The sequence below is a fragment of the Anthonomus grandis genome, chromosome 13 (assembly GCF_022605725.1).
Source record: "Anthonomus grandis grandis chromosome 13, icAntGran1.3, whole genome shotgun sequence".
In the NCBI taxonomy this organism is placed as follows: domain Eukaryota; kingdom Metazoa; phylum Arthropoda; class Insecta; order Coleoptera; family Curculionidae; genus Anthonomus; species Anthonomus grandis.
Window position 1 is genome coordinate 18418440 of NC_065558.1, and position 19093 is coordinate 18437532.

The 19093-nt window shown below is 34.1% G+C and overlaps 1 protein-coding gene across 1 annotated transcript in view; it reads left to right on the top strand.

Annotated features, from left to right (window-relative positions):
* The window catches only part of LOC126743741 (laminin subunit alpha-1), a 549108-nt gene that overhangs the window by 254865 nt on the left and 275150 nt on the right, over positions 1 to 19093 (top strand). The window contains exon 4 of the mRNA XM_050450955.1: positions 14257 to 14499. Within this exon, the coding sequence (XP_050306912.1) occupies positions 14257 to 14499 (243 nt within the window). The remainder of the gene's footprint in view (positions 1 to 14256; positions 14500 to 19093) is intronic.

Consider the following 19093-nt stretch of genomic DNA (forward strand, 5'->3'; position numbering starts at 1 on the left):
TCAGGAGATATAGTCATATGTTTAATTTTATTTATAGAATTCTCAGAATAGGTCAGCCAGTGTATTTAGAGGATTTATTTAATAGTTTTTATCATAATTATAATAAACAACACATTGACAATTTTAGAGTACCATGGCATAGGTCAGCTAATTATCAAAAATCATTTGAGTACATTGCAACTAGGTTTTAGAATAACTTGCCAAGGTCAAGACTTTTAAGCAGCAAAAGTTCTCATTGTATATTAAAACCATGTTGCTTAATGAGCCTGTGAAATATGTCTAAGTAGTGTTTTTGTTTCTTCTGTCCATTTCTCATTGAAGATCTTGCTGGTTCTTAGCTTCCTTATTGTGCCTGGTGGTTACAAGTATTAATTTCATTAAATTTAAAACACTTAACTTTGAGGATCTGCACCTTCCTCTGTGCAACGTATGCATTAGGGTGCGTATGTTATCGGTTTTTTTATAATGGCAGCGCAGGTCGTTTTCACTATATTGTTAATTTTTATTTTTAATTGGTGAATAAAGGTGGTTGAAAAATTTCAATTTGAATTTAAATTATCATTCAGGGTGTTTCAGAACTATGGGATCAAACTTCTGGGGGTTGTTCAGTGCAACAGAAGAATCCATTTGAGTGTAGGAACCCATGTCCGGAAATGCATTACTACGCCACTATGACCCTAAGACGCTTTAAAATTTATAAAAAACATTAATTACCTAAATAGGCTCTGCTGCATTTATTTTTACCTTTTGTACATGATACCATAACAATTGTTTAAAATCAACGCTTATCAATGTCAATTCTCAATGCCATATTTAAACATTTTATAGCTTACAATTTTTAAACATTTATTGCTAATGGAAAACTTTACCAATCAAGAATTGGCGGATATGCATTTGGCATACGGAGCAACAAACTGGTTCATGAACAAAGAGGTTCATCGGCGGCTCGCTGAGACAGGCATGTTTAAGACCAAGATGCATGATACTGGTGTTGCTCGAACCGTAAGAACGGTCGAATTTGAAAATTTGAAGAAAAGGTGCTTCAGCGAGTTGCCGATGAACCATTTAATAGCACACGTGACATCGCTAAGAATATGAATACGAGTAACGCTTTTGTCTGGCGGGTACTACACGAGCAACAACTCCATCCTTACCACTTCCAGAAAGTTCAAGGTATGACTGCAGCCGATTATCATCCTAGAGTTCAATTTTGTCGATGGCTTCTGGATCACATCATTGCACAACCAAATTTTTTAAAATATGTTTTGTGGACCGATGAAGCCTCTTTCACAAGATATAGTATTTTTAATATTAGGAATAGCCATGTTTGGGACGAAGAAAATCCTTATGCAATTTTTCCAAGAAAACATCAGAATCGTTTGTCTGTCAACGTATGGGCAGGCATTGTTGATGATTATTTAATTGGGCCATATCTTCTACCGGAACGGTTAACAGGATCTATTTATTTGCGTTTCTTGGAGGAAGTTCTCCCAGATCTCCTTGAAAATGTTCCACTAAACGTTAGACATCAAATGTGGTTTCAGTATGATGGACCGCCGGCTCACTTTGCTGTACAAGTACGCGAGTATTTGGCTCAGCGGTTTGAGCACCGTTGGATTGCCAGAGGTGGAGCAGTTTCTTGGCCTCCTAGGTCACCCGATTTAACGTCGCTCGATTTTTTTTTGTGGGGACATAGTCTACGGAACTCCAGTAGAATCAGAGCTAGACTTAATTGGACGAATAACAGCAGCATTTGAAATCATTCAAAATAAGGATCAAATTTTTAGTGTAGTCCACCGAAATCATGTGCGGCGTTTAAATCGGTGTATTGAGGTTGGAGGAAGACATTTTGAACAATTGTTGTGATGGTATCATATACAAAAGGAAAAAATAAATGCATCAGATCCTATTTAGGTAACTAATATTTTTTCTATATTTAAACGCGTCTTAAGGTCGTAGTGGCGTAGTGACACATTTCCGGACATGAGTTCCTATACTTAAATGGATTCTACTGTTGCACTGAACAACCCCTAGAAGTTTGATCCTATAGTTCTGAAACACCCTGTATATAACGGTCATTGTGGTTCAAATTTAAAAAGCTCTGTTTGTAGGCCACCTTTCGAGACTTTGTGATAATAAAAACTTTAATTCTTATTTTAGAAATGGCTATGACCCTAACGCAAAGCCAATGTCTTTTTTCTGATGATCTTCTGTATAAGGCTTACAACCTTTTAAGCCATATTCTCACATATTCAAATACATATTGTTGCCTTTAAAAAAATTATAGCCGTCATTAAAAATAATTATTAGTAATTACAAAAGAAGAGCCCATAATCTAAAGTCAAAAAGCATCAATTTAAAAAGCAGTCGCTCTCGCGAGGCCCTATTGTTCCCGAAAACCGCGACTTAAGGGCCCCTAATTATTTTTGCTGATTTGGATATTTTGATCGATGGGAAAATGCTCGACTAAAATATCTTTCAGATGAAGAAATTTTGCGCAATAATCACGACCCAAAATCGCTTCATTATAATAATTTATGAAGCGGCACTGGGGCTTTCTCTCCCAAAAAGTTGCTAATTTGATCATTATCGGAGATATCATTATAAAATATCTGAAAAAATTACGTTTGTTTCGCAATATTTGTTTAAGAGTAGAAAACTAATTGACATGCTAATTTTAATTTTTTAATATCTTTGTGAAAATTCAGTTTTTATTAATTTTTACATATTAATCATTCTTTTACTAGAGATACTGCGAATTTAGCTACCCACTGCCTTACAATTACTAGTAAGACAGAATTATTTTTCGTCTAGGAGATATAATAAATCGATGTGTACCCTATTGGGCTTATATAAATTTTATTAAATATATTACATCATCATTGCTACTTTTTTATCTGTTCAAGTGATGTTCAAGAGTTAAGTGATACTGTTGTTTTTTTCTTCGATAAAACAGCAGGCTTTTTAGGGTAACCTAAAATATACTATAAATATACTAAGTTGTAAAGAATATTAAAAAACAGTAAAATTTTAATATACAAACCAAATAGATCAGAGAGTGAAATTGACATTTTAACCAACCAAACACCAAACAATTAAATAAAAACAAGTTGGGATTGGTGATCTAACCCATGCAATAGTTGCGGCATTTGAGGCCAGCTGCCTACTAAGCTACTAATCCGAAGTCTCTCGAGTGCAAGAAATGCCTGGTATAAAAACAGTACGGTAAAACACTAAGATACTACGCGCAGGTTTTTTCGCTGAGCCAAGCACTTCAAACTCACCACCGACTGGGATACGTTCCAAGTAGCCCAAAGCCATTATAAGAAGCCACTTAGGGACTCCAAAAGACAGTTCTGGAGGTGATTTAACGATAATGTTGAAAGTACATCTTCTGCAAAGTACTGGCTGAAAACTGTGGTGTTAAAATGGGAGCGCTCTCACTTCCACAATGCGGCTTTATGGCCAATGAACTATCTTAGAGATCTTAAAAGTTACGCTACGCATTCTCTTTCCGGACTCCAATTCGTTTCACGAACCACCCCTCAGCCCTTGGGCTCCGTTCTATACTAAGCAGGAGACTGCTAGGAAAATAACCACCTACAAGAGGGTGAAATTGGCAATAAACTTATTTCCTTCATTCAAATCACCGGCCATCATTGATGCATTAAGAAGGCGTGGATATTTATCCACGATTACACTCTCCAAATCTTACAGACCGATCAGCTTTATTAGTTTTCTTTCAACTTCATTCGCTTTACTAGGCTGATTGATCGGTACCTAAAAGAAAGCATCTTAGTTAAAAGGTCACAGCATTTGCAACAATATGCCTACCAGACTGAAAAATATGGACCTTACACCACTTGAGATAGAAGAAGTGTTCTCTGGAAAATAGAAAGAAGCGTTTGATAAAACCCCGTTCGCAATTATTTGTGAGGCTCACTGTTCGGTCAGATAGATAGCATGGTCCCTACCATGCTTTCGCAGAGCTATCTATCTTCCAAACTCTACTTATAAGAAGATTATTAAAATGATGGTAGTTAGAGATTGTTCTTAGCGAGGAATACTATCTTCTATTCTATGGTATTTAGTGATTGACCGCCTTACTAATTATCTAAATAGATTGGTCTTATACACACAGGCTTATGTTGATAACTTAATAATCATTTACCCAAAACAGGACCCCGCCGCCAGTAGTGCCTCTTGCAGGAGCTAATGTTTAAATCCAAAAAAGCAAAGCTCCCATTTTTTACAAAAAATCGTAACTTTAGCACACCTCCTATTGTGCCTCTGGGTGGTGTGCAGCTAAAATTTTCTACGGCAGTTCAATTTCTAAGAATTTAAATTTCAAACGTTTGAAAAGAATTTGGAACCCAATTCTCATAGAGCTGTCACGCAGGTATCAAGATCAAGAAGACTACCTTCTGGCTTGCAAGAGGGCTATCGAGAGTACCTGGTATTTGCCACTTAAACCTTCCATCCCTGAATGTTGTGGTGCAGATTGAGACAATGAGGACTGCGTACAGGCTACATGTCTTTACTGAACTATGAGCTGGCGAAATAGGTCATGAAAGATATGCATTTGCGGACGATAGCACACTTATTTCTACATTTAAGTCCGCCAAACCAACGACAGCCGCAAGTTCTCAGAATCTTAGGCAGCAACAAGTAGCTTCAACCAACAACGATATTAGAACAATCTTGGAGTGGGGCGATAACAATTTGGTCAATTTTAACGCTAAAAAAACGCAGGCTGTAGTATTTACGATGAAGACTAACCTTGGTGGCCCGAAGCTGGTTATGGCAGAGAAAACATTGCCAATGAAATCATCTTTACATCTTCTAGGAGTCGAGGTCACCAACAGTGTGTCCTGGCATGACCACGTTGCCGAGGTCGCCAGGGCGGCTTCCAAAAAACTCGGAGTGCTTTTCAAAACGAAAAAACTGTATACACCTGATCAGCTGCTGACTCTTTATAAGGCTCAAATATGCCCTTCCCTCGAGTATTGCTCGCATGTCTTGAGTTCTGCACCCAAGCATAGTTTAAACCTGCTGGATTCTATACAGAAGAGAGCTATTCGTCTTATCGACAAACCAGAACTGACAAAGAGTCTGGAAAGTCTGGAGCACAGGAGAAAGGTTTCTGATCTCTGTTTATTCTACCGTTATTATCACGGTAAGTGCTCCTCTGAGCTGGCAGGCCTGATTCCACCCAGGGCTGTTCCGGCAAGAAGGACGCGTCTAGCAGCTGCGGCTCATCAACATCGAGTCCACCTGCCTACCCCAAGAACGTCGCTGTATCGGGACTCATTCATCGGGACTGAGAATCTTTTTTGTGAAACGGGCTTCCACCTCACATATTTCCTGACGCATACAACCTACAGCCATTCAAGATAAATGCCCACAAATATCTTCACGCAAGAACCACTCCAAGAGCGACCTAGGACTTTCCTCTTGTGCTTGTGTTTACCATAACAAAAAAAAAAAAAAAAAAAAAAAAAAGATGCTCTTCCAACTAATGGAAGGGACTATATGACACCTGTAGTAAACCATAAGGGTTTCGTATCCCATATAGCAGGTAGAAAGGAGTTGCAGGATTCTAATAAGCCTACTTTACTAAATAGGTGAACCATCTCATACACGGACGGCTCCAAAATAAACGACAGAGCTGGTGCAGGCTTCTGTGGCGATGCGCCACATAGCAGCAGAATCTATATGTCACTGTCTTCTATGCTAATGCATTTGCTGCGTTAAAATGTGAAAACATTTTAAAATGAGAATCCTGCAACATAGTCGTTTTAATTTGTTCGCATAGCAAAGTCACAATTAAGGCTATTTCGTCTATAAATGCTAGTTTTAATTTTGTACTGGAATGTGTAAAAGGGCCTAGAAGAACTAGTGAAGAAAGGCTATTGGCCTATGGTAATATTTGGTAAGGCATGACAGGTATATCAGAGGACAGATATAGTTAATAGCCATCTGGCTGTTCGATTAACTCAATTAAAGAAAACCTAAACAAACAACGAAGAAATGAAATATGGATTTGGGTCGGATAGTGAATAACGCATGTACTTAAAGCAAACAAGATCGATAAACAATATCGCATTCATCCAAGCAGGATAATAATATTAATTAACTGAGCTTTTTTTGTAGTGTGTATTTCTAATATACAAAATTTTTTAATTTCTTTCTTAGGTGCCGAAACATCCATGTATTAACATTAATACATAAATTAGAGGTTAGTTCTTAATAGGTAAATGCTAATGAGATAATGATAGTGGAAATGTATTTTTGCTTAGTAAGGATCTTACACAATACAACTGGGAATCTATTGTATATTCTCTCTTAATACCCTTCACCTCCCAACCTTCTTTATTTTTTTGTCAAACTCTAGTTCTCTATTTAAGTTGTTATTTATTATGCAAGTTAATACATTAATTTCTGTATGCAGGATCTGAGTTAGCTACATCTATATTTCTGTCTAAGCTCCGGCTGTATAGGTACTTTATTTAGAACGGATGAAGGTGGGGAGAAGAGACCAGCGAACAATTAGTATGCCAAAAAAATTTAACCCTGTCCATCTTCATTCATACTTTCCCTAGGTAGCATGTCATCCTAATAAAAGAAAGCAAATCCTTCTAACTGAGGTTCCCAAATTCCTCTTTTGCAACAAATAAAACCCCAAATCCTATGAAATAATAAACTGTTTCCTAGACGCTGCGCAACGAATGCACACTGAACTTTGCATCCTTCGTAATAGTAGGTGCATATTGATTCTACAGTCACTCGTGATGACTGCAATCCGATCCGTGTACCAGATAACAGATCTTTGACTTATCTGCAGTTGTTGTTTCCTATCAAATTTTGGTTAATTTTCTCACATTCTTATAGTTCATAAGATAGTTACTTTCTAATTATTTATTATAATTAAGAAGGATCGCAAATCTGATCCGAGAATGCATCCCCTTTCTCATTCTTCTTCATATGTCCTATGTCCTAGGACTTAGCGTAACCAAATTGTTTTTTTTCTGCCTATTTCGTATAGTAAATTTCTAAACTCATCTGAGTATATTTGGACTAGATTGGACTATTAGAGTATATAATTATTTCCTTCTGAGGGTCCTTCCTTACACATATTTTTGTACTCTTTGAACAAAATACTGTTTACATCATAAGTGTTGAATATGATGTTTATGTATCAATTGGATTAGCATAAGCTAAAAGTTTTAGTTTTTTTTTCCTCTTAAATATAAGAGGCTTAGATAAGGTGATTATGGGCGCCCATGCACAAATTTTTCCTTAATCCAATGATTTTCTACACGCAAAACATTGTCCATGGACAAAACCCAATTGGAGAACTCTCTTTTTCTTTGAATATCTTCTGTAATAACTAGAGATTCCATATAAAGACGCTGTGGAAAAAAAAATTGTATTTTATTTGTCACAATTTTCTTTTTTTTTTCTTTCAGATTGCCATATTTTACACATAAGTATTTTAAGAGACCCTGTATATCTGTATATTAATCTTATTAAATTTCTAAAAATAGTAGAGCCATCTTAATAGTCCTATGGTTCTAAATTTGTTTCATTTTAGATTTTCATTAATGTACTTTGCGTCTATAGGTAATTATTTTTAGTTATACGAGCTCTATTAGCCTCTTACCATCAAAATTTATTTGGGAGTTAAACCATATCCAAGAAAGCGAATAAAAATTATGACCCGAATAATAATAGACATTCCCAGATTATCTAGAGATCTGTTATGTGGTTCGCTTAAAGCAATAAAATCACACTCATCTCTACTACCCTTCAATTTCGCCATCTCGTGTGCAGCCAGGCTGTGATTAACATTAATTTGTAGTATTTTGATGGTCTTTTTTTTTGTTTGTATTGTTTTATGTGTTACTGTGAGGCTTCTTGGTTCTCACCCGATGCAATGCTGCTCTAAAGACCTGACATGCTCCCGATCCACATACATGTCCTCTTCTCTCACAGAGCGGGCAAAAAGAAACATTTGAGCATTCGCTTTTTTGGTGTCCGTCTTGTGTACATATTAAACATAATCGTGTTCTATCGAGACCTTTACGCTCGTCTGAACGATGTCCATATTCCCAACAGCGGTAGCATTTCAATACTTCTACCCTTTCCACCACCCGGCACATGTTGAAACCGATTCTAATTTTGCTTTCGTTTAGGATAGCTGTCGAGTCTTCCGAGTCCATTTGCACTGTTGCTGTTTAATTTCCAGTTTGATTTGGTCTTACAGAACGAACTTCAATGTTTTGCGGGAATCTCAGCTTGCGATTGGTTGAGTCTGTCAGATCTCTTATTATGTCCTCTTTAGTCGCTAGCGGGTCTATACCTGTAATATGTAGATCATTCCAAAGGTGACTCTTTAATTTTCCAGCCCCATCTCTTTCCTGCGCCGTCGTTATTAACAGGTCTTTTGCCGTCTTTCTAGTGCTAATCATCTGATTAATTACTTCCTTCTCTGTAACCTTTTCCTTTAGTATTTTCAGTATGTCAGCATATGATCCCTGCCCACTCTGTATTAAAATAGCCTCATGCTCTGTCTATCCGAGGCCTGGCACCCTCTTCACTTCTTCCCATGCATGCGGCAGCTATCTTTCGAAACAGGTTATTTGGGTTTAAACCTGGTGGTTGTACTATGGTGATGTCCTTGTTGTTTTCTGTGTCTACCATCTTTGACTTGATGTGGGACAATATATTAAAGATAGCCTTTTCGCCTTTGGCATCTTATCTGCTGTGGTCAAATAAGGCAAGGGTCACCTTTTTATTGAAGTGCATCTTAGTTTTATTGTCGTTTTCTATAGAGACCGTTTGTTCTAGAATAGTAAGTTTTCCTCCATCGCATTCTTCTTTTTTGCCTTCTGCAGCCTCTGGATACCTATTTGGGTATCTTTTGCAATTTCGGGTTCTGTGTATTGGGTTTGCATCACAAAACAGTATTAGATTTCTCCACCTGTTTTCGAATGGGTCACCCCTCTCTGTTTTAATATTGCTCCAATTTTCTTCAGACCATTCTAGGTCCTTTATTTTGGCAAACTCCTCATATTCTGTTATTGAGCCTGTGAGGGTGTGTTTGTCCAGTTTTTTTTCTTTTGCTTCGCATGTAGGGCATTCTCTAATATTGTTTGCCGTTTTTGTTTGCATTTCGGCCACCCAACCCAACCCAACCCACAGTGAAGTTTCATAAAAAATCAGTATGCAGTATATAATCCGTATATTCTTAAAACTGTTTACTTAAATGTTTCTGGACAGTAACAATAAATTTTTCTTTGTATTTAAGAAGCATTTTTAGTAGTGATTTTTAAATATTGGATTCGTTTGAATTATATTAAAATAGGAAAATGATATATTAAAAAAACATATATTTCTAAAATTGAAAAAGAGTAAAAGAGTAAATTGATTAATTAAAAAAAAAAGTAGAAATAAAAGTTTAAAAGAAATACAAATAATAGAAAATGTAATCCTTCAAAAGAACACTAGGATATTTCGCTTCCAGTAGAACAATAATACAACGGATGCTATACATCATGTGATGCGTACCATATTAATAAGGGTACAGCAAACTTCTGAGATCTTTCAAAGGCATTCGATTGGGTCAATCACCATAAATCCTATTAAAAAAACTTCATTAGTATGATTTTTATTATTTTGTCTTTATTTTTTTCTACTTTGACTTTATTTTTAAGTCTATCATAGATGTATCATCAATAGTATCATCTAGTCTGTCTATCATAAATGTCTTTCGTGAACCAAATATTCTATTCTAATATTCTTCGGTAGCTTATTCTTGGCCATTTTATCGATAAAATCGATCTAACCGATTGACATTAAATTATAAGCTTTTCTTTTTAAAATAGAATCTAGAAAATTAGTAGATCATGCTCCAATTGAGTGAGGCCACTGACACCAAATTGCTTGAACCCATTATCGATGATATGATTAAATTTCCTTTTTATTTTTTATCTTTAGCCTATAAATTGTATGAAAACATTATTAGTAATAAAAATCCTCCATATGCATATTACATTTTCTGGGTAGCATTCAAAGGGTTCGCTAGCATTGGTCTTTTCCTACTAGGATCGAGTATTTTCTTACGAGAATGAAACAGTAGCCAACGCTTCTGTATGCACTGTATGTGTACGTGCACACAGAACGCGATTAAGCGATAAGCTTTGCTATGAGATACGACGCTATGTGATGCTATGCTTTTGATTACTTGCTATATTTTGGTTGTGTTTTAATAGAAGGCGATAAACAAAAGCGTAGTAACTTTCAAACCTCTGCCTGCGTCAGTTCCAGCTACCATGGAATTATTATTATTAGAAAATTCATTTTTACGATATATGTATATAAATAAAATGAAAAGTAAAAAAAAAGAAATGGGTACATGAAATTTATCGTGAACGATTAACCTACGGAGAATTTCATCATTTGTTCTCCGAATTAACCCTATATCCTGACAAATTTCGAGAATATTTCCAAATCTGTTTGGAAACATTCAGACTTATTGAAAATGGTATAACACCATTAGTGGAAAAAGTGACAACAAACTGGAGGGTTCTAATCAGCGTTAAAGAACACCATGCCGTAACGTTAAGGTAAGAAAAAAATGCTTAGATATATGTGAGTACTTAAATATTTTATTTCAAATTCGTTACAGTTATTTTAGAAAAATAAAGAAATAGAAATGTAAACGTATAAAATATGTCTTTTTTCTTCAGGGGAGAATTGTGTAACAACTATTTGTTTCTGTGGAATAAGCGGGTGTTGCCACAAAAGTGTATGTCATTTGAGGCTGATGAGTTGGCATATTATTGGCAAAACTTATATTTTCAACATGGTGCTCATTCACTGTGGCTTGGCAAAGCAGTTCCTGCATCTTGAGACAAAACCACATCTTTATTTCAAAACGCATTTTTTTTAGCGGTGTATGGAAACTCATAAGAAAGTGATAGTCATCATCCTGAGTAATCTGAGATTGTGTCCATAAAACGGAATTATTTGCTTTAAGAACGTCAATTTTTTGTTGCTCTAATTTCAAAAATTCTTCAATATCAAAGTCTCTTTTCTTTTAGCTGCTCTTTTCGCAGGACGTTTTGGCGGATGCCCACAGTCAGTTGGTTCTTGACGTACATTTTTATCTGAGCTAGTGGTTGCAATAGTTTGGTTATTGTGATCAGATAATAGTTGTTCTGATTCAATTCTTTCATCCGGAATAACAGATGTCTCATCGACGATGTCATCAGGAAATAAATGACCATTGGATACAACTTCGTTTAGTTGGCTTGCGTTATCGTCAGTGGGTAAGTTGCCAGTTAGCTGTCTTGGAGTCATTTGATCCTTAAGGAACCATAAAATCTTAAAGTAAGCCACTTTGAACTAAAGTTTGAAGGAGTTTTATCTCCAGGTTTAGGTTTCGGCAACTTCTTCAACTCATTTCTGAAGACATCTCGTAAAGATTTCCATCTTTTTTTAGCTGCTTCTTCTAAAAAAAAAAGAATAAAATTGTATGTTTTAAAAAGAAATCTTGTTTTTATGAATCAATTATTAGTTAAAAATTAACAGAAGAATGTTCACATATCTCTTAACAGATAATATCACTACAGATAATTCACTAAGGGCCAGTTCTACAAACATGGTATAACTTTTTTCCTGAAGTAATTACTATGACAATGATTGTTGAGACAATTGTAATTTTAGCAATTATTCTAAAAATAAACTTATACCATGAACTGGCCCTAAGTGATAATAACACACTAATTGATTCTCCTTTTTCCAGGTTTCTGGAGACAGGTGCCTCTTCTAGACGCCTAGCATTCTCTTTTCGCCTTGGCGTTTCAACTGTAGCAAAGATAGTTAAACAAACATGCGAAGCAATATGGAAAGTTTATGTTGCTACATATTTGCCGGTCCCGACGAAAGAAATTTTTAGTCGTTCCGCCTCTGACTATTGGAATAAATGGAATTTGCCCCATTGCGTCGGCTATTGATGGTAAACATGTAGGAATTAAATGTCCGGCGAATTCAGGAACAATGTTTTACAATTATAAACAATATTTTTCCATCATTTTACAAGCTGTGGCTGTCGCCAACTACAAGTTTCTGACCATAGAATTGGGTGCATATGGAAAACAAAGCGATGGAGGAATCTTTCAGTCATCACAAACATATGCTTTGTTAAAAAATGAAAAGTTTAATTAACCCAAGACAACAACATTTCCTGATTCAGACATAGAATTCCCATTCTATTTGATTGGAGATAAAGCATATCCGTTGACACATTTCTTAATAGGACCATTTCCTCGAAGGCAACTCACAAATGAAAATGAGAATTTCAACCGTAGGCTATGCAGAGCTCGGAGGTGTGTGGAATGTGCATTTGGTATTCTAGTGGCTAGGTGGAGAATATTAACGAAAGCAATAGAGACCGACCCTTCCGTAGCAGAAATCATAATTAAATGCGCTTGTTTGCTACACAATATTATAATATACCGAGAAGGAATCCATGATTATGATATAAACAATCACGAACAAACTTGCAGTGACATGATCAGCCAGCCTGCCTCACGTGTAAATAACAGAGCGTCAAAACAAGCATATGAGTTAAGAGATATTTTGAAATCGTATTTAGTAAACCACTAATATAATTGTTATTATATTTCTCATAAATTAAAAAAAAAATTTAAATATAAAATAAACTAGTATGTAAACACCATGTTAAACTTACTTGAAACGTTTAATTCTGCAGCTACCTCCTGCCATAATTTCTCAACTTTGTCCCGATCTCGATAGCCTTTGTTTTGTTGATCCCATAGTGGAAGAAGCACTCGGACTGCATTTATACGGACAAATATAACTAGACAATAACTAGCAGCGCGAGGACCCAAACGATTAAAATCAAACTTGCTTGAAAATCACACAGACGCGCGAGATCGCGTTGCATCGCATCGCATCTTAAAGCAGCAACAAGCGCGCTGTTTAAACGCTTGCTTTTGATTTTAGAGGTTTGTATTAATCGCACCGCATCGCTTGTAGCTTAATCGCGTCCTGTGTGCACGTACACTATAGCAAACAATTCTAAAACTTAAGAAATCGTTGAATATTTAACTGACCTTGAAGAAATTAGTACTAGGAGTTCTATTCTCCATCAATTCCACCCCAACCCAACAGTTGCCTATGATTTAAAACCTCTTTCTCGTTCAATTCCAGTAACAGTCTTTCCCCTCTTCTTTTAAACCATTAGATCAAAGCAGCAAAATATTTAGAGCAACTTATTTTATGCTTGTTTTTTTAAGTAAGACTACTTATTAAAAAAAAATTATCCTTATTTAAATGTAAAAGTATTTGAGGATTTCTCAAAATTTTACCATATTTCTGGCTGAAAAAAACATATCGATTTTTCATTAAATTCAAATTAATTTTCATTCAATATTATTAAAAATTAACTGTATCTACAAATAATAATTAAGCACTAAGAAAAGCTACCATTTTTAAAATATTATATTTGCCAGTTTTTTTTAATAGTTTGTTTTCTATATACTTTTTTAATTAATAAGTTAAAAAGTGGCTGGGTTAGTCAGCTATTATTCTCTTATCTTATACAGTTCCCTCCTGCAGGTATGTTTAACCTACTAATAAAAATATAAACTCTAAAGTTCCGGGGCTAAACTAAGCCCTAAAAGCATGAAGCATTCCCGACAGGATCTGAATATTCTAAGTTAGGAACTTCTAATAAGAAAATGTCCAGAATACCTTGGCAGAGCTTCAACGCTTGTCGCTTGTATTATCATATTACGAAAGTTAAGCAGATAAGCGAGAGGAATTTTAAAATTTTAATAAATATTTTTAAGTCTCAAGCATTATCCATGTAATTGTATATAACTTAAAATCGCACAAAATATCTAAATATCCTTTAATAGTTAAATATTTTCGCTCTACTTTAATGTTTTTAAAATGTAATATTTTCTGTCAAAATAACGTACTAACGATATTTTCCGCACCAATCCATAATAAAAATTTTACGCTTTACATTACGCGATGATGAGAAATCGATGGCTCCTAACGAATTTGAAGGAGTAACTGCTGATGGAAACAGGCTTATTGAATTTTTATGGCTCTATTTTATAAAATGCACGCCAAGGGTCGATGTACCGTTAATGTAGTCCATTAGGTAATAAGTTTTTAGTATGATCTTTTTTTAAATAAAATATTTTTTATTTATTTCAGATATACCAAATAGCCTACATAAAACTAAAGTCAGCAATATCTCCACGACCAGCTGTATGGGTCCTAGAAAAATCTCTGGATAACCAACGCTTCGCACCTTGGCAATTCTTCGCTAGAAACGCAGAGGAATGCCAGCTCGAATTCAATATGACAGCAACCAAAGGCAAACCTCGGTATTTCACCGATACTGATGTAATTTGCACCACGTTTTATTCCAAATTGAAACCATTAGAAAACGGAGACGTAAGTATTATTTTATTGCATAATTTAAATGGCTTTGATACACATTTTTTTTAGTTAAAGCCATATAGTATCATTACCGCGGCAAACTAATAATAAATAAAATTAATTTGTTTTTATCTCACATTCTTGACCCAATATCGAAATTACATCCAATTAGACGCTTTCAAACTGGAGGACCCCTGCGGAGTCTACTCTATACCATCCAATTAACATTTCCGTAACCTTATATCTCGAATTTAAGTAGAATAAATCAAGTTAATAATTTTTTCTATACAGGTCTGTCCGATAATAAAATAAAATGTAATTTAATTACCGCTTTTGGAGGTTAAAAATTCAATTTGCGTCGCGCTAAATAAGCTTGGGGGCAACGTGAAATGGCCCTACAAAATGTGACAAGGCTATTTCACATTTTCCCCAAACTTATTTAATTTTTATTCTCGGAGTAAGTTATTATGGCTTATTCTTGCTTTTTTTATTGCCTGTAAGGGGAGAATAAGGGTGCAATTAAATATAATTGGCTGCTTTTATAGATAAATAACTCAATTTTTAGGAATAAAAAATTCTTTTAGGGGTGGGTTTTTTTTTATCAAAGTATACTTAAAAAAAAAGTAAAAACTACAGGCCTTATTTCTAAAGATACACCCAAGAATAATTCGTTGTATAAATATTTTAATGTTTTATATTGATTTCAATGTTTTCTATTGAAAATGTGTCACTAAATTAACTAAGGACTGTTTTTTTTAGTTTTTATTAAGTAAAACTTCTATAAGTTCTTTGCTTCGGGATTGTTAAATAATTGTAACAGTAATTATATTTTTATTTCAGAAACTCGAAATCCGCAGTTTTGTCTTAACAGTTAGTTTTCTTCTATATTTTGTTTTATTTTTAAGTTAATTTTATTTTCTTCAATACGAACTTAATAAGTATACCTGGACTGCCAATTTAATGAAAAGTAAATGACCAGTACTAGGTGGCCGCCATTTTCCGTGATTGTGTCCTTTCGATGTTGGTCACTCTAATAAATTTCAGGTGTGCCAATTGTAGGGATGTAAAACAATTAAAGTTTTTGGGAGGCTATATTTAAAAAAACAAAATAAAAAGCTACATTTAGTTAAAAATAGATACGATAAGATAGTTGTGTTATTAGATCTGAGTATTTTTCCTGTACTTCTTTAAGAATTTCGTTAAAATTTATAAAAGAAAATAATCCTCACCTAAAATGAGACACAGTTTCAATTAACTTGGGATATATGCATGCACTTTAAAATATGTTTTATTATTCTGATAAATTTAAATCTTATAAATCCCAATACCATGAAAATGATGATCTTCATTTAAATTTTTACTTCTGTTTACTTACCAACTTAGTCAAGAACACTTTTATTTTATTTTTATTTTTACTTTACTACTTATACTTTCCTTAGTGTTAAAATTTATTTTTTATTTTTTTTCCTTAGTGTTAAATGGCTTAGTGTTCAAACTTGCAACTACCGTTAGAGACTTGGGTATGTTACTGGATATAGTAAATTGACATTTGTGCCTTTTTATGATTAGATTATCAATTGGTAGCAATCTTAGTTTTGTTGTGCGTAACTCTAGTAAATTATCTGTTTTTTACTTATAGATGCTCTACTTTTTAATTATTAGTTCTGGGTATGAATATGATCGTCTGTATGGTCACCTGTTTATTTTAACCATGTGGAAACAATTAAAGCCGTCAAAAAACATTTCTGCAATCTCTAGCTTAAAAGACTGAAGATATTTACCGGAATTTCCTTATTAATTATAATATTGTAAATAATATATTTAATATCTATAGTCATAAAGTGAGAAGGACTTGTTCCATGTAATATTTTATAAAATAATAAATGGATTTTTGTATTGCTTTGATATTTTGGAAATGTATGGTACATTTATAATGTCAATTTTCAATAATAGATGTCAGAATTCTGCTATGTTTCATTTGTCTTTCCGTTAGGCTTATTACGGTTCCTTTTCTTCAATCACCAGAATTATAAGAACATTTAATGAACTTAATCTTGAGCCCTTCGTAGATAACTCTTTTAATTTATTCAAATTAAAACTTAAGGAATTAAGGTTTTTGTTCATTTCCATATTATTGATAATTAATATCTTATTTGGCAGTTATTGCTATTGTTATTATTATTATGTATTTTTTTATATTCTTGTAACTTGGCTTATCTCGTCTATCCCTCGATAGTATTTCACATTGATATGTTACTTATACCTAGTACATTTCTCCTAAAATCCAGTTCGTCTGCTTATTAGTATTACGATCAACGCTGCACCAATTCTGTTTTAGGTCCTTTTGAAAAACCATTGGCAGATTCACTTAATGCTTCTTTTACTAGTATTAGGTTGTACTTCTTGAAAATTACCATTTTTGTGCTTCTTTCTAGCTGATTTAATTTGAAGTTTTCATGTTAGCTTGTCATATATTATGTCAATAAGGAATATTTAGAGCATTTTCTGGTCACTAGAACAAGCTTTCAGCTGCGACAGGCTAAGACTGCTCGCAAAGAGATTCGCAGGTCTGAATCTCTATCTGATAAGAATGTCCTGATCATCTTTTCTAGTATTTTTCTCTCTTACGTAGTCTAAGAATTTATTTTCTAAAAGGATACTTTGGAACTTCATATTAAGGCATAAAAGGGAGCAATCACGGAAAGAAACTGCTCTGAGCAGCTCATGCATTAAGCTGAATAGAGCAGTTTACTCTCCATTGCTTCTATGCATTCGGTCATGTATAAGCTAATAAGCTAAAGTATCCAAACAATAACTTTTTAATAATAATAATAATAATAACGTTTATTATTTACCATGAAAATTACATAGAATATAAACTTACAGGTGTATTCAATAATTGAGGTAAATAAAAGCTAATGTATCAGACTCCTGCATTGAAAATGCAGGTTCTATTCTACCTACATAGCTACAACATAAAAAACTTTTGAAACTAAACTACTTTTTAAATAAAACTAACGAATTAAACTAACAACTAATAAATTAAACCAACCACCAGACATAATGTACATACATCACATCTAGGTAGTTGACGATTTGGTACAGATTACAACAATACAACAATTAAATACGGAAGAATATATCTAATACTAGCCATTCAATTACAATTTCTAAACAAGAAAAATGAAAAATAAATCTTCTAGTTCTAATATGCATGTCACTGATTATCCAATAAGATTTGCCTTACTTTTGTTTTGAATCTATAAATGGAATTCGAAATATCAGTTATATCGGGTGGTAGCGCATTAATGATATGAGAAATATTTTAAGAGAATGATTTTTTGAAAAATTGATTTTTGTGTTTAGGAATAGTTAAAGATTTACTTCTTAAATTTAAGTGATGAATGTCTGTCCGAAATGTAATTTTGTTGTAAAGGTAGGGAGGACTGCGGTATTTAATAATTTTATAAAATAGCACACTGGAATGTAGCTTACGTCTATTAAACATATTAAGCCACTTAAGATCATTAAGCTTATGTGATACATGACCTCGCCTATTAATGCCATAAATAAAACGAATACAAGAGTTTTGCATTTTTTGAACTCTATAGGAGTCTTGACCATCTAGGCAAGGTCCATAAACCACATCACAATGATTAAAATTTGACAATACAAGAGAGTCGCATAGCTCACGTTTAATATTCAGATCTAAGTAATGTCGATGAGGGTACATGGTTTTTAGAGCACAATACGACTTTTTAAGATTATTTGATATGTGTCCACTAAACTTTAGCTGTGTATCGAGTGTTAAACCCAAGCTCTTGGTGCTCTCAACTACTTGAAGTTTTTGATGTCCAACAAACAAAGAAAATTCTTCATAAATAGTCCTTATTTGAACGTTACTTCCAAAGAGAATAACTACACATTTTTTAGGGTTTAATTTTAACATATGCTTACTAGAGACTTTAACAAGTGCATCAAGATCAGCATTTATATGGTTCAAAGCAGTTAAATAATCAGAAGGTGCAAAGAAGTGATACAACTGCGTATCATCTGCATGGAAGTTGTACTTACAGTATTCAAGATATTGAGGAAAGCATGTTGTATAAATACTAAATAGTAGTGGCCCCAATATACTACCTTGAGGCACCCCATTAAGAACTAAAAGACGACTTGAAAAGGTTGCATCAATTTTTACCATTTGAGACCTATTACTTAGAAATGACTTTATTAAAGCTATAGCATGATTTGAGAATCCTATGTAGTGCAGTAAGGCTACCAATATTTGATGATTTAAAAAATCGAAGGCTTTAGTAAAATCTAGCAATACCAGAGCGGTGACTTTGTTATTATCTCGGACACGAAAAATGTCATCGGTAATATCTGCCATTGCTGTTGCGCAACTATATCCACTGCGAAATCCAGATTGCTTAATGGGTAATATTGAAAATCTATTAATATGGTTCCTTATTTGTACATCCAATACGCGTTCTAATATTTTAGACATAGTTGGTAGCACACTAATGGATCGAAAATGTGTATAGTCAGTAGGGTTACTTATTTTTGAAAGGGGTAAGACAATGGCTTCCTTCCAACAACTGGGAAAATA